Genomic DNA, 22,456 nt, shown 5'->3' with positions numbered 1-22,456 from the left:
TTGCACGCCCAATTTTTCAGTTTTTGATTTGTTAAAAAAGTTTGAAATATCCAATAAATGTCGTTCCACTTCATGATTGTGTCCCACTTGTTGTTGATTCTTCAGAAAAAAATACAGTTTTATATCTTTATGTTTGAAGCCTGAAATGTGGCAAAAGGTCGCAAATTTCAAGGGGGCCGAATACTTTCGCAAGGCACTGTATCTGCTGGAGCGTGTGCTACGGGTGGGTGTTGCTATGGTGACCAGTGAGTTGAGATAAGGCGGGGCTTTACCTAGCAAAGACTTATAGATGACCTGAAGCCAGTGGATTTGGCGATGGATATGTAGTGAGGGCCAGCCAACGAGAGCGTACAGGTCGCAGTGGTGGGTAGTATATGGGGCTTTGGCGCCAAACCGGATAGCACTGTGAAAGACGGCATCCAATTTGCTGAGTAGAGTGTTTTAGGGCTATTTTATAAATGACATTGCCGAAGTCAAGGATCGGTAGGATAGTCAGTTTTACAAGGGTATGTTTGGCGGCATGAGTGAAGGAGGCTTTGTTGCGAAATAGGAAGTCGATTACAAATTTGATTTTGGATTGGAGATGCTTAATATGAGTCTGGAAGGAGAGTTTACAGTCTAACCAGACACCTAGGTATTTGTAGTTGTCCACATATTCTAGGTCAGAACCGTCCAGAGTAGTGATGCTAGCCGGGCGGGAGGTTGCGGGCAGCAATCGGTTGAAGAGCATGAACTTAGTTTTACTAGTATTTAAAAGCAGTTGGAGGCCACGGAAGGAATGTTGTATGGCGTTGAAGCTCGTTTGGAGGTTTGTTCGCACAGTGTCCAAAGAAGGGCCAGATGTATACAGAATGGTTTCGTCTGCGTAGAGGTGGATCAGAGAATCACCAGCAGCAAGAGCGACGTCATTGATATATACAGAGAAAAGAGTCGGCCCGAGAATTGAACCCTGTGGCACGCCCATAGAGACTGCCAGAGGTCCGGACAACAGGCCCTCTGATTTCACACACTGAACTCTATCTGAGAAGTAGTTGGTGAAACAGGCGAGGCAGTCATTTGAGAAGCCAAGGCTATTGAGTCTGCCGATAAGAATGCGGTGATATCTTATAACTATTACGTTAACCAACTAAAATGTGCTAAATGCTCTTCAGTTGTGTGTTTAGTTTCCTAATATAGTAGCCAGTTAGCTAACTACGTGGTTAGCTTCTTCCAAAAACAAACATTCACTTATTATAATTTTTTATTTAAACTTTATTTAACTAGGCAAGTCAGTTATGAACAAATTATTATTTACAATGATTGCCTACATCGACCAAACCCGACGACGCTGGGCCAATTGTGCGCCACACTATGGGACTCCCAATCATGGCCAGTTGTGATACAGCTGGGATTTGAACCAGGGACTGTAGTGATGCCCCTTGCACTCAGATGCAGTGCCTTAGACCGCTTGGTAAAAGCAGAAAATCCCCTCCTAGATCAAGAGCAATGCTGGCTAATATTTGCTTTGTGTGCGTAGCATTTTTGAGTTACTTGAATACTTCTATAGTATAGGTCAGAAACTGTACAAAATGTTAGCAATGCGCTTGTTAGCATTTAGTTAGCATTCTCTATGGGATTTTACATGTACTTATTAGTATTGCTAACCTTCGGATTACAGCCCATCAGTGGGGTTTGTGTTCAGTGCCAGTATTACCGAATATCCCAGTATGGCACAAGGTCAGTATGACAATCTGGACACCGCCCAAGCCTAGAGCTGGACATTCTATTAGGAGACAATGCAATGAGACACCTGTGCGAGGTGTTCAGAGTAGATGGTACGGAGAGTGTTCAGGGATTCCATGAGTTCAAGGACTCCAAAGCTACAAAAAAAAGGCCAGTCTCCTTGTCACCTCTGATGAAAGCAGTAGAAACAATCGCCATATTCACCAGTGAATGCGAGCGTGCATTCAGCAGCATGAATGACATTGTGAAACGGACTCACAGTGAGCTACCTGTCCAATTTGCTTTTCCTCAAACGCAACGATCAACCACTGCTGCTGTTCCACCCCTTGCCATATGTGAAGACATGGCTGAGTAAAGGAAGGAGACACGCCAACACAACCAACTGCCTTGCCAAAGAACACACAAAGCAATGTGGAGCTTGTTTTGATATGATAAGGCGAAATTGGGAAGATTGTTTTTTTATCTAAGTGATTTGAAAATGATATGCTAATAAGAATACATTTTTTTTTAATTCTAAGTGATTTGAAAATGATATGCTAATAAGAATAATTTTTTTTAAATTCTAAGTGATTTGAAAATGATATGCTAATAAGAATAAAGAAAAAAAATTGTGTGTTCAACCTACTTTACACACCAGTCCTCCCTCTCTTCACTGCATTTCAGCACCATGGCCAGCTCCTCCAAACAAGCAGTGAAAGTGCTTGGAGCTTCAGCACCTGGACAGTGACTTGTTTAACATCATTAATGTTATGTCAGTCCTGGCACGCAGGGTCTTTCTGTTAACTAGACCTAATCTGTTTATGAAACTTGTTTGTAGGCGCTAGTGTACAGTGGTACTGATATGCTTGTGTTTGTAAGCCTACGAAAAAGGTCACAAAGCCTTAATAATAGCAATAAGGGACCTCAGGGGTTTGTGGTATATGGCCAATATACCATGTCTAAAGGCTCCACGTTGTGTCGCGCTTGAGAACAGCCCTTAGCCGTGGAATATTAACCCCCGCTGGGCCTTATTGCTTGATTATGTGAAGATGTGTGTATACTTGAACGCTGCCTTTATGAATTAGCTCTGCTTATAATGTGCTGATCTGTTCTTGAACCAACTGAACCATTTCAAATCATTCCTTATGAAGACCAGATGTACTACTGTTAAAACTATCTATTGATACTATACCGTATATCTTCTTGATAGCACTGGTGCCTTTGCTTTTTAGGAATTGTAGCACTCAATACTTAAGTGGCATTTCATGGAGGTATTCAATATCTTTATCAGTGTTTTATTTAGTCCTGGTACAAAGGGTTTTGTTTATTCATGTTTATACATTTGAGAGCTTATAAAAATGTAATATTGAATTACATTAACAAACTCTTGAACTCTTGAAGTCAGTATTGTATAGTACATTTTAAGTGTATATTATTGTTGTCTGATAGGCTACTAGACCTCAATGGAATAAGACTCATTTACAGTTAATAATCAAAAGGTCTCTATAGCATAATGTCATTTGTGAACTTTGGTGAACATAGTCTCGTGCACCAACTTGGAAAAAGACAGCTCCTGCACCTCTTCCATCCCAAGTGAATAACTTTATTTGGTTCAATTGTCATCAGCAATGAATTAGGACATGTCAGGATCAAGGGGAAAGTTGATAGCACTGACATTGCAATCAGGACACCAAAATGTGACAACTGTGCAAGGGGGTGTATGCCTTCTAGTCAACTACGTTCCATTCAAATTAATAGCTCCCTCACCAGACTGGAGCTGGAAGTCGATACAATTTTTTTTTTACAATTTGCTTCATTGTCATTTATTTTCAGTGGACTTTTTTTAAAGCACTTTCAACTCAAGATGCTGTGAGAAAGCATCTCACATCCCCAGAGCAAGGGCGACCTAGGCTACAGAATATGACATGTACTCACCTTAAAGAACAGTCCGACTTGTGTCAAGTCCGAGTCCACTTGAAAACAGTTGCCTATATGTCTTAAAATTAGACAAATCGTTTTGACAAAAATGAAGGGGTATTGAGAAAAAAGACAATCAGTGCAGTAATCTGTAACAGGACACACGCGAGTCTTTGCAGTGACACAAGCAGGGCATTGCTCGTTGCACTATTACATAACTTAACGATGAGCTTGTGTTACATTCAGCGTGCACGATGTTATGTTGGTGATTTAACGTTGTGAAAATAGCTACGTCCATAGCTAGCCAGCGAAGGGTAATGTCTGAACTCATCACATCAATAATGCATTTAGTAACTAGCAAGCTAGCTAGTTCGCCTAACTAACGTCGTTCGTTGTTAACGTTGTAACGCTAGATTTTGAATCGTTCATGCAAAAATAGCCTCTATCCAATCAATTAGCAGCGATGCATTTAGCTAAGTAGCTATTAGCTATTAAATTTGTCTCCCTCTACATCGGTCAGCTACATTGGTGAACCTGGTGGCATCCTTTTGATTCGTCAATGAGGCCTAGGAACACAAATGCTCCTAGTGCGGAGGGACTCCATCACTCTCCTTCTTGGTCAAATAGCCCTTACACAGCCTGGAAGTGTGTTGGGTCATTGTCCTGTTGAAAAACAAATGATAGTCCCACTAAGCGCAAACCAGATGGGATGGCGTATCGCTTCAGAATGCTATGGTGGCCATGCTGGTTAAGTGTGCCTTGAATTGTAAATAAATCACTGACAGTGTCACCAGAAAAGCACCCCAACACCATCACACCTCCTCCTACATGCTTCACTGTGGGAACCACATATGCGGAGATCATCTGTTCACCTACTCTGCATCTCACAAAGACACGGCGGTTGGAAACAAAAATCTCTAATTTGGCCCAGAGGACAGATTTCCAACGGCCTAATGTCAATTGCTCGTGTTTCTTGGCCCAAGCAAGTCTTTTTCTTATTGGTATACTTTAGTAGTGGTTTCTTTGCAGCTATTCGATCATGAAGTCCTGATTCACGCAGTCTCCTCTGAACAGTTGATGTTGAGATGGGCCTGTTACTTGAACTCTGTGAAGCATTTATTTGGGCTGCATTTTCTGAGGCTGGTACGTATCCTCTGGGTCTTCTTTTCCTGTGGCGGTCCGCATGAGAGGCAGTTTGATCATAGCGCTGGATGGTTTTTGTGCAAATTCAAATGCACATTTTCCGCATTGACTGACTTAAAGTAATGATGGACTGTCGTTTCTCTTTGATTATTTGAGCTGTTCTTGTCATAATATGGACTTGGTCTTTCACCAAATAGGGCTATCTTCTGTATACCACCCCTACCTTGTCACAACACAACTGATTGGCTCAAACGCATTAAGAAGGAAAGAAATTCCACAAATTAACTTTTAACAAGGCACACCTGTTAATTGAAATGCATTCCAGGTGACTACCTCATGAAGCTGGTTGAGAGAATGCCAAGAGTGTGCAAAGCTGTCATCAACTCAAAGGGGGGCTACTTTGAAGAATCTCAAATCAAAATTTGTTTAAAACTTTGTTGGTTACAACATGATTCCATACGTCTTCACTATTATTGTAGAAAATAGTAATAATAAAGAAAAACCTTTGAATGAGTAGGTGTCTTTTGACTGGTACTGTATATAAAAGTATGTGGGCCCCCGTTCAAATTAGTGGTTTCGGCTATTTCAGCCACACCCGTTGCTAAAAGGTGTATAAAATCGAACACACTGCCATGCAATCTCCATAGACAAACATTGGCAGTAGAATGACCTTACTAAAGAGCTCAATGACTTTCAACATGGCACCATCATAGGATGCCACGTTTCCAACAAGTCAGTTTGTGTAATTTCTGCTCTGCTAGAGCTGCCCCAGTTAACTGTAAGTTCTGTACTGTGAAATGGAAATGTCTAGGAGCAACAACGGCTCAGCTGCGAAGTGGTAGGCCACAAAAGCTCACAACAGAACCGCTGAGTGCTGAAGCGTGTAACACTCTTCTTTACTCAGTTGCAACACTCACTACCTAGTTCCAAACTGTCTCTGGAAGCAACGTCAGCACAATAAATGTTCGTCGGGAGCTTCAAAATGGGTTTCCATGGCCGAGCAGCCACACACAAGCCTAAGATCACCATGCGCAATGTCAAGCATCAGCTGGAGTGGTGTAAAGCTCGCCGCCATTTGACTCTGGAGCAGTGGAAACGTTCTCTGGAGAGAGGAATCACGTTTCACCAACTGACAGTTCGACGGACGAATCTGGGTTTGGCGGATGTCAGGAGAACGCTACCTGCCCGAATGCATAGTGCCAACTGTAAAGTTTGGAGAAGGAGGAATAATGGTCTGTGGCTATTTTTCATGGTTTGGGCTAGGACCCTTAGTTCCAGTGAAGGGGAATCTTGACTCTACAGCATACAATACAATTCTGTGCTTCATACTTTGTGGCAACAGCTTGGGGAAGGCCCTTTCCTGGAACTCCAACTGCTAGGCCTAATCAGTGCCCGACCTCACTAATGCTCGTGGCTGAATGGAAGCAAGTACCCACAGCAATGTTCCAACATCTAGTGGACAGCCTTCCCAGAAGGGGGGGGGGGCAACCCCGTATTAATGCCCATGATTTTGGAATGAGATGTTCGACAAGCAGGTGTCCACTTACCTTTGGTCATGTGTGTTAATAACATTGATGCGTTCGAAGATGAACTCTTTAGGGACTTGTGATGAGTCCAAAGACCACATTTGGAATGAACATGACTTTTAGTCCTAATTATTTTAAGAATTAGCGTTATAGTCAAAGTGAATTGTTAATTGTTTTTAAAAAACAAGTAAAGATAATGCCAAACAACCTGGTTCATCATGGTAATGTCTTTGATGATTCTAAGTTTCAAGTTGGTAGGCCATTGTGGGGGGGATTTACAAAGGATTTAAATAGACACGTAAAATCAGATTTATCAATAACTGGGCCAGCTCGATCACTTAGATTTTCACCAACTAGGTTAAGAGATGTACCAGAAGCCTACGTACTGAATGGTGTCTTTTGGATTTTATGGTTCATGAGAAGTTTTTCCAAAGGTTTTCCAAAATGTTCAAGATGGAGGAAAATCTATCCTGACAGACCTTATGGGTCCTTGGGGCAAATTTGTTCAGCATGAGGAAAGAAACCGATACAAAGTGTCAAGTCTCTAGATCAAACAGGTGATGGATGAGGGTTCAAGTGAGACTGCTTATAACAGCACCACCTATAGGCCAATCAGTGCCATTCTTTCTGACAAAGTTACTTATGGGCTCCAGTTTCAGTGCGCCAAATTAGAAAGTTTGCTGTGAAACCCTAAATTATGAAACCAAAATGGAAATCAGTGCAACCACTGCAGGGCTGAAACCCTGACTTCAAGCTAAGTTTAGAGTTTACACCCTTGCAGGGAGTTGCGCCACCCCACTTCTAACACCAATGCATCAACCACCATTAGAAGAGATTTCTCAGATCTTTTTCAACAAAACACAAACAGGTACTTAAATTAGTAAAGGCCTTTTATTTTCAATTGGTATATGGGTTGCAGTCTACAATAATAAAATACAACAAATCAGAGCAGAAAAAAAATAGGAACAATAAATCAATACAATTATTTGAATGTACAAAGGCATCATAACCCACTCAGTTCCCGTCGACTGATCTGGTTTAAAAATCAACAACGAGATACTTAAATTGCCGTCTTTGGTGGAAATAAGTTTTCTATAGATTTACATCTGAGAAAGTCCATATCATCAGGTGACATGCTTTTAGCATAATTGCAATATCGACCCAGTTGGAACAATAACACTCAAAACACACCACTGAAACTCCATTCAATAGTTAACATGGAATTCTGTGACACGGTGCAATCAAAGGAATTCACTCCGACATCATACGATAACCCTATAAAGAAGCAGAGCAGATGAATGACTTAAATATGCACAAAGCTGCAGAACATTGAGTATTCATACAATTCAATTTTATTGGAAATGCATGTCCCATTTACTACCATCGAATGGAATTTGAGGGAGTATAAATTAAAGCAGGTTATCTGTAAAAAAAATAAAAAAAATAAAAAGCAAATAAAAACACATTAGACAACATCAAATACTTTCAAGGGAAGGGGAAGGTCTGAGAATGTATATTTCAAGACAAAAATGGAGACAAACAGAGAGATGCAAGTCCCCTTGGGAGAAGTTGGGGGTGGGGGGGTAGTTAACAGTGGGGACAATAGCCCAGTCCCAAAACCGTTAACCTAAACCTCTTTGCAGATAACAAGGAACCAGATAGGTATAACAAAATATATAGATAACTGACCCTAAACCCATTAGAAGATTCAGCCCAGAAGCATCTGCTGATCCGCCAACTGACATGTACTCCAGGTGCTGACCTGTTGCACCTTCTATAACCACTGACTATTTTTTGACCCTGCGCTGGTCATCTATGACTGTTTAAACATCTTGAAGAACAATCTGGCCAAAATGGACATGTACTCTTATAATATCCACTTGGTACAGCCAGAAGAGGAGAGGCCACCCCTCAGAGCCTGGTTCCTCTCTAGGTTTCTTCCTAGGTTCCTGCCTTTCTAGAGTTTTTCCTAGCCACTGTGCATCACGATCTGCATTGCTTGCTTTTTGGGGTTTTAGGCTGGATATCGGTTAAAGCACTTTGCGACAACTGCTGATGTGAATCAATTGACTGATTGAAGCATCACTTTGGTGTTTGTAGATCTGAAAGGATCAGACAGGCGTAAAGTAAACAAACTAGTGACCGCTCCACCTAGCTTTCTAATGAGGTATAGGGGAGCTTCTATCATATTGAAAACACCCATCTCATTCCCTCAGATCTGTAAACATTGAAGGGACAAGAGCTATGGTCATGGACCAGACCATTGTGAAGCCATTGTGATATTTCTTAGTTACACCAATCCCCTCCCTTAAGACTGCAAACACCAAAAGGAATAGGGGCAAAAGGGGAAGAGGCTGGGGGTTATTATGGAACTGAACAAAATGGCTCCTCATTAGAGGAAGTAAGGTGTTGTTGTTCGGGGAGGGATGACCCGCTCAGAGTCGGGCACGGCACGGAACAGCTTGGGCTCCCGTGTGTTCACGTCCTTGAAAACCATGATGGAGGCAATGTTTCCACAGCGGTAACAGTAGTTAGGCGCGGACCACACCGTCACCAGCTTCTCATCAAACATGAACTTGTAGCCCTCGTGGACCAGCTGGTGTGCACGGCAGATCAGCTTCAGATTGTTGATGTGAACAAACTGAAATTGGGAAAGAAGGATCATGGATGTAACTCGGTATTCAACATAGGTGAGGTGCGCCCCCAAAGAGTCCGTTCCACTTGGACCTCCATCAAGGCTACAGATGAACTTTTCCCACATGTGCGATCAAAAGTTGCCCCCTTAACCCCCCTAGATCAGGGTTTCCCAAACACGGTCCTGGTGCCCACCCTGGGTGCAAGTTGCTTTGCCCTAGCATTAGAGCGGATTCAAATAACCAACCCATCTTTAACCTTTGATTATTTGAATCGGCGGTGTTGTGCATAAACCCCAGGACAATCCCCCTCAGTTTACAATTCAACCACTGAAGGTGTCGCTAGTTAGAATGACCATGCCACTTACTCTCTGCATAGGCAATGACGCCTTGTGATTGACAGGAGGCGAGACAATAAATGCATCCAAAACAGTCAGTCTGGAAGCCCGTCTTGGCCTGCATTTATCATAATCCCCTGTGGTAGTTACCCCTCTCCGCAGGAGAACAATTTGATGCATTTACCTCATTAGTGACCTTGGCGCCAAAGAGCCAGCCTGCACCTCGCGGACTGATGGCCCAGGTGTCCACATCCTCTGGGTCCGACCACACCAGGTCACAGAAGGCTCCCTTGTGGGGAATCTCTTGGTTGCGCTCGATTGTGCGGATCTGGTCCAGGGTCTTGATGTCAGGTGAAAGGCCACCATGCACACAAAGGACCTGCTCGTCTATCAACTGTGGTCAGAAACTCCTATTAGTTATAGACTCATAAGTGTGGGAAAATATAACATAAAGCACCCATTTGTTTTGTTTTAATAATTTAAATCAATGGCTGGACTTACAGCAGCTACTGTTAGCATGTCAAACACTTTAGTGCAGTATCGCCAGGCGTTTGCATTTCCGTATTTCGTTTGGCACTCATCTGCAAAAATATATACATATATTACACTTCACACATCATTCTGGTAGTGCTTCTTTTTATGGTACAACATTCACAGATAATGGAAAAAAAATGTATAATTACACAGTAGTAACCTATAAATTGGTTCTTCAGGTTGGGGGTTGTGCGCAGGGCTAATAACCCTGTTGGTTAAAACGAAATGCTGTTACAGAAACCTAATAATGCAAATGAAACTAAAAAAAATATAAAAAAAATGGAGCCCGCACCTTCCAGAGGGGACTAATGAAGTAGACTGGTGAAAGCATTCGGGGAAACCAGCCAGTGGAAAAATCTTCTTACAACCAAGACCTCAATCCAACTTGGGACCTGGAATGTCTGTACAATGTACTAAGCAGGAAAAGCAGCACAAGAAGCCCAAGTTATAAAGGAATACAACAACTAGCTGAAGCTTGCTGGAATGGTGCAGGTTTGACCACACTATCAAAACGGGAATTGATTGCCTATTCAGGACATGAGAATGAAGACCACACATAATGGGAGGCAGTTTCAACAAGGGACCATCACAGCCAGGTTTAACTACAAAGCCAGGAAAGTCACCATTGTCCAATGCTACACCCCTATAAACAATGCAGTGGAGGAATCAAAACAACTATTACGAGAATCTACAAGCAGTTTATGATGCAACACCCAAGATAGGTTCAGACAACACAGGTAAATACACCATAATGGGGGTTCATGGCCTTGGTCAGACAAAATGGTCCCCTTGTGGGGGAGAGCTATTCACTTCTGTGCCAAAAACAACCTAGTTGTCGGAGAGCGCATCTTTCCTACAAGAGAATCCATAAAGCAACCTGGGACTCGACAATATCACCAGAGGGCAAATGAAGAAGGAGCTTACTTGACTTCAGGGTTAGGAGAGGCGCTGACATTGCCTCCGACCACCATCTGGTCATGGGAACCCTCAAAAACTAAGCTGAGAGCCTTAAAAAGATGCCAAGTAAAAAACCACATCACACGTTCAATACCCAGAGCCTCAGAACACAACCGATGTAGGAGACATAAACTGTCACGCTGCAGAACAGATTCAGCACCATCTCACACTTCACTGAGGAAAAACACACTAGACAAGCAGTGGACCATGTTAACAACACCTGGTCATAAAGTTGGTCTGTACGTCCACGGGCTGTAAGGAAAGCAATCGGAAAGAGTGGCTCTCAGAGGCAACCTGGATTCTTATAGAGGAAAGGAGGTAGCTGACACAGAACCTCTGCAGAGATATCCAAAACGTAATGTTAACTATAATTACTGTTCCCTGAAGGAGGGAAATTAGGTACAACATACTAAGAGGAGTCGCAATCTCACGACTTCGGTTGAAGGGTCTAAAAATCACACTCACCAAGGCCAACGAAATCCACGCCTCGCTGGAAGCCCAACCTTCCACAGGTGATAAGCATGAGGCTCGGATTCATTCCTTCAATTTAACACTACTCTTCACCAAGCACAGGAACGAGTGGCGCGGGGCCAAACAGGTGTTTCAGTGGTTCATAAATCAAGGGGTCTGAATCGTTTCCGAATGTATATAGACAAAAACCAGATTCCATATGGGATCGAATGTTGGGCTTTTGCAGATAGGGCTCCATCTATCTCAGCCAGACCTCTGCTCTCTAGTTATGAATGAGTCTCCCTCTACCATTTTTTTTTTTTACCTTTATTTAACCAGGCAAGTCAGTTAAGAACAAATTCTTATTTTCAATGATGGCCTAGGAACAGTGGGTTAACTGCCTGTTCAGGGGCAGAACGACAGATTCGTACCTTGTCAGCTCGGGGGTTTGAACTTGCAACCTTCCGGTCACTAGTCCAACGCTCTAACCACTAGGCTACCCTGCCGCCCCATATGGATGCATTGTATGATACACCAAGAGCAACTGGTGGCAAATGAGCAGAGCACAGAACTCGGAGATACAGTATACAGCAGCAGTTAACTTCAATAGTGAACTACATCAAACCACAGCCACTTCGTGCACACCTGTTCGCAAAACTCTGTGGAGATTTTCCTCCCTCAAAGGGCGCTGAGGCCTCAGGAAGAGTCGATGTCATGATGCTGCAGAAGTGTGGGGGGGGATACACAACAAAATTGTAGCCAGTACCCTGACGTCACTGGTCACATGATCTAGGGCGACACTGAGCATGCGGGCCAAATGAGGAGACAAAGAAGGCAGGAACCACCTGGAATGAGGTCAAGAAAACCCCTCCGAACAGAGTCTGCTAGAGATGCACTCGAGGCTCTTCATGCCACTAGGGGCTTAAAGGAATAAGCCAAGAAAGTCAACTTATAAATGACTTATTTGTTTGTTCATTTAGTTAGAACCAGTAAGTTAACAGTCACAATAACTAGGGCACGAGACCCTAGAAGTATACATATGGTCTAATGTGTTGTTAGTTGATGTGCCCCCAGTAATTAGGCATGTTGCTCACCGTAAAAGCCATACACCTGTGTGATCTGCCTGCTTTCGTGATTTCCTCGTAGAAGCGTGATGCGGTCCGGCCACTTGGCTTTTAAGGCTAGCAGGTACGTGAACGTCTCCAAGCTGTAGTATCCCCTGTCCACAAAGTCTCCCTGAGGAAACAGAGACCGTCACTGACCAGGGTTCAGATCAATCTCAAGTCATCCAGTTTCTAAACAGCAATCACTAACTCAGAGAGGCTGCTGCCTACATTGAGACCCAATCACTGGCCACTTTAATAAATGGATCACTAGTCACTTCATACAATGCCACTTTAATAATGTTTACATATCTTACATTTCTCATATCAAACTTTACTTGCCACATGATATGACTACAACAAGTGTAGACTTTACCATGAAATGCTTACCGAAAAGCCCTTAACCAACAGTGCAGTTCACGAAGAAGAAAATATTTACCAAGAAGGCTAAAATAAAAAGTAACAGTAACGATACTATATACACAGGGGGCACCGGTACCGGGTCAGTGTGCAGGGGTACAGGCTAGTTGAGGTAATCTGTACATGTAGGTGGGGGCGAAGTGATTATGCATAGGTATGCATCACATGTATACTGTACTGTATTTTATTTATAATGTTTACATATCTTACATTACTTATCACATGTATATACTGTATTTTATACCATCTATTGCACCTTGCCTATGCCGCTCGGCCATGTGTGTATTAAGTAGTTGTTGGGGATCGCTAGATTACCTGTTAGATATTACTGCACTGTCCAAACTAGAAGCACAAGCATTTCGCTACACTCGCATTAACATCTGCTAACCATGTGTACGTGACAAATAACATTTGATTTCTTACCACACTCAATATTATCCCTGCTACAGAACAGTTAAAAAAAAAACTACTTCTTACCATAAAAATGTAGTTTGTGTCTGGAACTTGTCCACCAGTTCTGAAGAGTTCACATAGGTCATAAAACTGGAGACAGGGATCAGAAAGACAATTTCACATTCACGGCAAGTGGATCATACTACCATAAAAATGGAGATGTTTAAAATGTGCATAGTAAGAGAACCAAGGAATTTGGGAAAGGTATCAAAAAGAAAATGAGATAATACCTGGCCATGAATGTCTCCACAAACAGTGACGGGAGTGGATACTGGTTGAACATTTGATTCCTCGAGCAGCAAATCACATACGTAGTCACATAATCTCTGTAAGGGGTGAGACACATGACAAAATGATCAGGCTGACAAATAACACTGGCACGTTGGGCCTACTGATATTTTGACAACCATATTTGAATTTGTTAACGTTAGAGGTATCAAAATTGAAATAATGTTGCAGGGCAACGGTATTTAACTCTTACGCCACGAGGCCCGAAGCCTGCTGGTTTTCTGTTCTACCTGGTCTAAAATCAGTCCCTGATTAGAGGGGAACAAAAAAAAAGAAAACGCAGCTTCGATGTCCAGAGTTGAGTTTGAGGGTTGTAGAGTGTGTTCCTCTCTGCCCAGAGTGGGTGAAAACCCATTTTGGTGATGACGTTTTACTTACTTGTGTCCTAATATACACGTTACCAAGACAAATATGATTGTTCATGTTCTGAATCATTTAACATATCGTTATAGCCCAAAAGTCAGAGTTCATAGCCTAAAACATCAAATAATAAACATTGAGCTCTGTTGTCAGAGCAGTGCAGCTTTCTTTGCGAAACTTTTGAGGATTTCGCATTTTGTGGTCGTCTCGTCTTCTAAGTTGTTTCTGCGGTACCGGAGTGCCAAGTCTAGGACAAAAAGGCTTCTCAACAGTTTTTAACCCCCAAGCCATAAGACTCCTGAACAGGTAATCAAATGGCTACCCGGACAATTTGCATTATGTGACCCCCCCAACCCATCTTTTACACCTCTGCTACTCTCTGTCATATATGCATAGTCAATAACTATACATTCATATACATACTACCTCAATTGGGCCGACCAACCAGTGCTCCCGCACATTGGCTAACCGGGCTATCTGCATTGTGTCCCTCTACCCACCAACCCCTCTTTTATTCTACTGCTACTCTCTGTACACCTGTTATATTCGGCGCATGTGACAAATAAACTTTGATTTGATGCTACTGGTCCCTCCTCATCTACAGTTGTGAAAGACACACCAGGAAGCATTTAAAAAGGCAGGCTGCTTACGGAGCTAGAAGAGAAGGCGAGAACTGTGAGAAAAGCTAGCTGCCCTCAACATGCCACAGAAGGCTCTGATCCATGATGTGGTGACCCGATGAGGAGCTACACGCAAGATGCTTGAGCGTTTCCTCAGCCACCAGCAGACAGTTTGTGCGACGCTGGCTGGAGAAAGAGGAACATGGCATCTGAAGCCCAAGGATGCCGACATAATTGTCATGGAGCAACTGTGCCAGCTCCTTGAACCTCTGAGCAAGTTTACAGATGCACTTGCCTCAGAGACACGAGTGACACTGTCAGCCATCAAGCCTGTCCTGGACCACATCACCCGTGATGTTCTGGTGGAAAAGGATACAGATCCATCCCTCACCAAAGAGATGAAAAGGGTAATGAGAGAAGACCTTAACAACAGATACACAGAGAAGGCAAAGAGAGTCATGCACATGGCTTGTTTCATTGACCCCCGCTTCAAAATGAGCTTTTTGATGAGCCTGAGGCTGCAAAAGTTGACGCTGACAGCCGCGTCCACGAGGCCGAGACGCTGACAGCCGCGTCCACGAGGCCGAGACGCTGACAGCCGCGTCCACGAGGCCGAGACGCTGACAGCCGCGTCCACGAGGCCGAGACGCTGACAGCCGCGTCCACGAGGCCGAGACGCTGACAGCCGCGTCCAGGAGGCCTAGTCGCTGACAGCCGCGTCCAGGAGGCCTAGACGCTGACAGCCGCGTCCAGGAGGCCTAGTCGCTGACAGCCGCGTCCAGGAGGCCTAGACGCTGACAGCCGCGTCCAGGAGGCCTAGACGCTGACAGCCGCGTCCACGAGGCCGAGACGCTGACAGCCGCGTCCAGGAGGCCGAGACGCTGACAGCCGCGTCCAGGAGGCCGAGACGCTGACAGCCGCGTCCAGGAGGCCGAGACGCTGACAGCCGCGTCCAGGAGGCCGAGACGCTGACAGCCGCGTCCAGGAGGCCGAGACGCTGACAGCCGCGTCCAGGAGGCCGAGACGCTGACAGCCGCGTCCAGGAGGCCGAGACGCTGACAGCCGCGTCCAGGAGGCCGAGACGCTGACAGCCGCGTCCAGGAGGCCTAGTCGCTGACAGCCGCGTCCAGGAGGCCTAGACGCTGACAGCCGCGTCCAGGAGGCCGAGACGCTGACAGCTGCGTCCAGGAGGCCTAGACGTTGACAGGTGCGTCCAGGAGGCCTTGAAAGCTGGTGGTAGGAATTGGTGGTAGAATTATAGGACTATTTCCCTCTATACCATTTGTATTTCATTAACCCTTTTGTGTTTACATCTCCAGCAGAGGAATGACATTTCTGACTGCATGTAATTCAGTTTCACTGGCATATATTACATTCTACGGATGGTCTTACACTGCAGTAATCTACGACTGAGATGATATGCACATGACTGGGCCTTCAAACACATCTGTATCCATTCATCATCTTCAATGGCTTCTTCCATATCTTCCTCACATAATGACCATCATTCTCAGATCCCAGACTGTAGCTTTAAGCTGCTGTCCTGTAGCCACTGTAGCTCTACCTATCTTCTCAAGATGGAACTTTGTATCATTCACTGGTAGTGTTAATATACTGCAAAATGGTCTTCCCTGGCTGTCTGACCCTGCTGTCACCATCTGATCCTGCAAAGACATGATGAGCGTAGTGTTGTGTACTAGAGGGCTGCATTCCTGCGGGTCCATAGAGATCAATGCAGTCTGCATCTTTCATGCTGGGAGCGGGTTTGAAAATATTTTTGTCCTACAGATTATTTGGAAACGTTCCTCTTTCTGCTTTGTATGCGTCAGCCGACTTATTGTGTTAAAAGCACATATTTTCCTCATTATTCACACACAGAATTCATAGCTTCAACTTCAGTAGCCTACCTCTCCGAGTTGGGCGTGAATGCGCCTAGTGTGTGTGGTTTTATTGAAATAGAGTAAGCTGCTTGCATGGGCGGAGAATTATGTGGCACTTGAGTAGGAAATTCTTAAATACGATTAGACTGTAGTTTATTACAGTGTCTTTAAATAGACTAAGTGCAAATTATGTAATCATCATTGAAAAGGCACAATGCGCACATATGTTAGGCTACTGTGTTGAGTGAGCATTGAGCCTTTTCAATTTCAATAAGTATTGATTACCCATTTTTTTGTCTGCCTGCAAATCGTCCTCATAAAAGGTAGTCTATATCGTATAGGCCTATGCAAACATAGTGTTGCTGTCATCGTTCTTGCTGCTTTAAGTTCAGTAGCCATACCTGTGAGATCAGGTGTGCGTGTGGTCTCTATTAAATAGAGTAGGCTATAGCCTAGGTATGGGCGGAGAAGCATGGGGCAGTTATCTTTCTGTCTTGTGAAGGCTGGCTGAATTCTGGCAAAGAGAATGATCTTTTATCTCAGCATGTCTACAGATTCTCCCATCTCCCTGTATTATTTTTTTTGCTTGGAAATGTTGATACTGGAGCCTCCAGACACTGGCTTCCTGTCAAAGCAAGGGCTGATTTCAAGGTTTTACTGCTAACCTACAAAGCATTACATGGGCTTGCTCCTACCTATCTCTCTGATTTGGTCCTGCCGTACATACCTACACGTACGCTACGGTCACAAGACGCAGGCCTCCTAATTGTCCCTAGAATTTCTAAGCAAACAGCTGGAGGCAGGGCTTTCTCCTATAGAGCTCCATTTTTATGGAACGGTCTGCCTACCCATTGTCAGAGACGCAAACTCGGTCTCAACCTTTAAGTCTTTACTGAAGACTCATCTCTTCAGTGGGTCATATGATTGAGTGTAGTCTGGCCCAGGAGTGGGAAGGTGAACGGAAAGGCTCTGGAGCAACGAACCACCCTTGCTGTCTCTGCCTGGTCGGTTCCCCTCTTTCCACTGGGATTCTCTGCCTCTAACCCTATTACAGGGGCTGAGTCACTGGCTTACTCGGGCTCTCTCATGCCGTCCCTGGAGGGGGTGCGTCACCTGAGTGGGTTGATTCACTGATGTGGTCATCCTGTCTGGGTTGCCCCCCCTTGGGTTGTGCCATGGCGGAGATCTTTGCGGGCTATACTCAGCTTTGTCTCAGGATGGTAAGTTGGTGGTTGAAGATATCCCTCCAGTGGTGTGGGGGCTGTGCTTTGGCAAAGTGGGTGGGGTTATATCCTTCCTGTTTGGCCCTGTCCGGGGGTGTCCTCGGGTGGGGCCACAGTGTCTCCTGACCCCTCCTGTCTCAGCCTCCAGTATTTATGCTGCAGTAGTTTATGTGTCGGGGGGCTGGGGTCAGTTTGTTATATCTGGAGTAATTCTCCTGTCCAATTCGGTGTCCTGTGTGAATCTAAGTGTGCGTTCTCTAATTCTCTCCTTCTCTCTCTCGGAGGACCTGAGCCCTAGGACCATGCCCCAGGACTACCTGACATGATGACTCCTTGCTGTCCCCAGTCCACCTGGCCGTGCTGCTGCTCCAGTTTCAACTGTTCTACCTTATTATTATTCGACCATGCTGGTCATTTATGAACATTTGAACATCTTGGCCATGTTCTGTTATAATCTCCACCCGGCACAGCCGGAAGAGGACTGGCCACCCCACATATGCTCTCTCTAATTCTCTTTCTTTCTCTCTCTCGGAGGACCTGAGCCCTAGGACCATGCCCCAGGACTACTTGACATGATGACTCCTTGCTGTCCCCAGTCCACCTGGCCGTGCTGCTGCTCCAGTTTCAACTGTTCTGCCTTATTATTATTCGACCATGCTGGTCATTTATGAACATTTGAACATCTTGGCCATGTTCTGTTATAATCTCTACCCGGCACAGCCAGAAGAGGACTGGCCACCCCACATAGCCTGGTTCCTCTCTAGGTTTCTTCCTAGGTTTTGGCCTTTCTAGGGAGTTTTTCCTAACCACTGTGCATCTACACCTGCATTGCTTGCTGTTTGGGGTTTTAGGCTGGGTTTCTGTACAGCACTTTGAGATATCAGCTGATGTACGAAGGGCTATATAAATAAATTTGATTTGATTTGATTTATCTTAAACTGTGTAACCAAGCATGTATAGTGGCTAAGAAATGCATTGCCATTAATTGGAAGGTTGGTAATCCTCGCACAATGTCAAGAAAAGTATCACTAGATTTATTACAAGATTAAGGGTATACTAGGCAACTGTCATAAGGTCTGGATGACTTACATGGAATACAGTAGGACTAAAGGAGTCTGTACTGAAAACATGTCCATGTCAGTGGAGATACAGATTCAGGCTGTCTAGCAGCTGGGCTGCTCAGCCCTGGTGGATCTGACGTCCTGTGGGTTGTCCCTCTGGCCTAACACACTCAAAACCAATGAATGATTCATTAAGATCCTAACGCTGAGTGTGGTGGATTGGGGCTCTGCAGGGTGGTGGACTCCTAGGGACAGGACAGGGACAGTGACAGGGTATGGGACTGGGTAAGGGACAGGGTAAGGGACAGGAACAGGGTAAGGGGCAAGAACAGGGTATGGGACAGGAGCAGGGTATGGGACAGGAACAGGAACAGGGTATGGGACAGGAACAGGGTATGGGACAGGAACAGGAACAGGGTATGGGACAGGAACAGGGTATGGGACAGGAACAGGGTATGGGACAGGAACAGGGTATGGGACAGGAACAGGGTATGGGACAGGAACAGGGTAAGGGGCAGGGACAGGGTATGGGACAGGAGCAGGGTATGGGACAGGAGCAGGGTATGGGACAGGAGCAGGGTATGGGACAGGAACAGGGTATGGGACAGGAGCAGGGTATGGGACAGGAGCAGGGTATGGGACAGGAACAGGGTATGGGACAGGAACAGGAACAGGGTATGGGACAGGAACAGGGTATGGGACAGGAACAGGAACAGGGTATGGGACAGGAACAGGGTATGGGACAGGAACAGGAACAGGGTATGGGACAGGAACAGGGTATGGGACAGGAACAGGGTATGGGACAGGGACAGGGTAAGGGACAGGGACAGGGTAAGGGACAGGGTAAGGGACAGGGCGACCCCAGCTAGAGGTAGCAGTGTGCATACTAGCCTGATACAGTGCATTCGGAAAGTATTCAGAGCCCTTCCCTTTTTCTACATTGTTACGCTACAGCCTTAGTAGAAAATGGATTTAATAAATACAAAATCCTCATCAATCTACACACAATACCAATTGATCATCCTTGAGATGTTTCTACAACTTGATTTGAGTCCACCTGTGGTAAATTCAATTGATTGGACATGATTTTGAAAGGCACACACATGTCTATGTAAGGTCCCACAAGCCATGAGGTCAAAGGAATTTTCCGTAGAGCTCCAAGACAGGATTATGCCAAGGGACAGATCTGGGGAAGGGTACCAAAACATTTCTGCAGCCTTGGAGGTCCCCAAGAACATAGTGACCTCCATCATTCTTAAATGGAAGAAGTTTGGAACCAACAAGTCTCTTCCTAGAGCTGGCCGACCAGCCAAACTCAGCAATCGGGGGAGAACCTTCCAGAAGGACAACCATCTCTGCAGCACCCCATCAATAAGGCCTTTATGGTAGAGTGGCCAGACGGAAACCCCTCCTCAGTAAAAGGCACATGACAACCTGCTTGGAGCTTGCCAAAAGGCACCTACTTGACCCTGAACAAATATCTGTGGAGACCTGAAAATAGCTGTGGAGCGACGCTCCCCATCCAACCTGACAGAGCTTGATAGGATCTGCAGAGAAGAATGGGCAAAATTCCACAAATGCAGGTGTGCCAAGCCTAATGACTTATGGAAATGGGATTCATTTTAATTGTATTTGTAATACATTTACAAAAATGTTAACTTTTTGATTCGTCATAATGAGGTATTGTGTGTAGAATGATGAGGGGGGGGGGGGGGGGCAATTTTAGAATAAGGCTGTAAGGTAACAAAATGTGGGAAAAGGTCAAAGGGTCCGAATACATTCCGAGTGCACTGTATTATATACATAATAGGATATACTGTATAGATAATGAATGTGCTATAAGTATGACTATTTAGAAATATAAAGTGGCAATCTAATGCCTTGTGTTTGCAAGCATTGCCGTAAGAGGGCGCTGCACGCAAGGTGGTGGCAGAACATGGAAGTTCTTACAGAATACCAGCAAAAAAAGCCTCCATTAACATGTTGGTTAAGAGTGCATTTCAAACTACTTTTGGATTATAATTGGATTTTAAGGCTTTTATGAATGTCCTGCTTAATGTGTGTCATCATCGCAAATGAACTGCATTATATTTTTAAAACACTTCAACCGGTAAAATGTATCTTCGGCTACAGACTGTCAATGAGCGTTAGCATTCTGGCTAACAACTGCTGCATCCAAAAGAGTTACTTTGCAAAGATCACAACCAAATATAATCTTATCGACTGATCAAGCAAGAATCGAATCATTGTAAGCATATGAGAACCCCAAAAAGTTATTTTATTTAGAAGTCGTAAAGTAAATCTAGGCTATGTTGAATGTGCGCAGATGGCATCCTTACTGCAACCAAGAGTCGGGCGCATCCGTGAGTGCCGTCAGAATGTCGCGTACTGGAAAGGGGTTTATGTTGTGTAGTAACGGTTGAACAGCAAGGTTGACTGCGTGTGTGTTTATAATACGAGTGGTTGTAAGAGTTGAATGTGTGGAGTACATAACGTTAGTCTCTAAGGTGCATATCCATCACAGGTCTAGCTAGTTAACTACTAGCGAGAATATACAACATCTCTTCTACCTCGATTACCCCCTAGGTTTGTCCCCAACATTTGTGACCTGCACAACTAACAAACAGACAAGTTAAAGTTACTTGCTAGCTGACGTTACCTAAATTAGCTGCTTCCGTTTCTCTGAATATTGATGTCGCAATAAGATGGCTATTGGCCTGATCGAATGCACTAACATAACGGTATTGGTTAGGTACACTAATAAAACGTAAATTCTTGCTCACCTTTAGGTCGTTTTCTGGTAAATATTTGCACTGTCTTGCAATCTCAACATACTTATCCAAGTCCAACGGCGCCATTTTAAAAACAACAACCGCAGACAAATCGGAAGTAACTGAGTATAACTTCCTGTTCTCGAGCAAAGCGAGTTTCTACAAAGATGATCTACTATATTGACAATATCGTCGACGAACCGCTCTAAACATGGAAATACAACTCACGAAAGGCAGTTCGGGAGGAGGCGAGATAGATGGGAACGTTCTAGCAGTCTAGCTAGACATTGCAAATCAACAGGGCTGGGCAGGTTGCTTTCTAAATGTAATTAGTTAGTTACCAGTTCTCTGTACAAAATTGTAATCAGTAACGTAACTTTTCGATTACCCAAACTCAGTAACATAATCTGATTACATTCAGTTACTTTTATATTTATTTCCCCTCAAGAGGCATTAGAAGACAAAAATGTATGTTACCAATTGAAAGACATCTATTGCAGGATAAATCATTGTTAAAGTTTACACAGCTGGCCATATATGGATGTTAAATAGCAATTTATTGGTTGGTTATGTAGGCTTCTTCTAATAATATAATAATACGATTAAATTATATCTTAACATTAAAAACCAGTCTATCAGAATTCCAGTCATTCCAATAAATGTTATACCCCTTGATCTTTAGGAATAGGACTTGGAAATATGGAAGTATAGATCAGCCATATTGTTTTACCTGATCATAACCCCAAAACTAAGGACTTATTAACCAGCCCTACTCTGTTGTTTATGATTTTGTTGTCATGGAAGACTGATGTGCTCATTGATTCGAGTTGAAAACAAATGCTGCGCTCATGGAATGGCATGCTTTGAGCACTACTGTGAAAATGAATGCCATATGCTGCATTTGCTATAAGCCTATTGTTTACCTTTTTGTTGGTCACACTTTGATATATTGATAATATGCAGCTGTTTAAAGGGCAAATCCAAACAATAACAAAACAGTTGCCCCGCCTCTGTTTTGGTAAAAAGCTGAGAGATGGCCCTGGAGAAATGTAACCACTATCAGATGAATAGACAGAGC

General features: G+C 44.2%; 1 protein-coding gene across 1 annotated transcript; it reads right to left on the bottom strand.

Moving 5' to 3' along the window:
* Positions 1–7,159: 7,159 nt before the first annotated feature.
* Positions 7,160–21,505, bottom strand: LOC135544737 (serine/threonine-protein phosphatase 6 catalytic subunit). Its single transcript, XM_064972601.1, has 7 exons — positions 21,391–21,505; positions 13,406–13,501; positions 13,200–13,265; positions 12,294–12,435; positions 9,760–9,839; positions 9,443–9,652; positions 7,160–8,928 (listed from the first exon to the last, which is right to left on the bottom strand). Exons 1-7 carry the CDS (start codon positions 21,463–21,465, stop codon positions 8,680–8,682), a joined length of 918 nt encoding a protein of 305 aa, XP_064828673.1. The 5' UTR covers positions 21,466–21,505; the 3' UTR covers positions 7,160–8,679.
* Positions 21,506–22,456: the final 951 nt, after the last annotated feature.

Source organism: Oncorhynchus masou, chromosome 8 (assembly GCF_036934945.1).
Source record: "Oncorhynchus masou masou isolate Uvic2021 chromosome 8, UVic_Omas_1.1, whole genome shotgun sequence".
Classification (NCBI taxonomy): Eukaryota; Metazoa; Chordata; class Actinopteri; order Salmoniformes; family Salmonidae; genus Oncorhynchus; species Oncorhynchus masou.
Note: the sequence above shows the minus strand (reverse complement) of the source record. Positions and strands in the feature narration are given on the sequence as shown.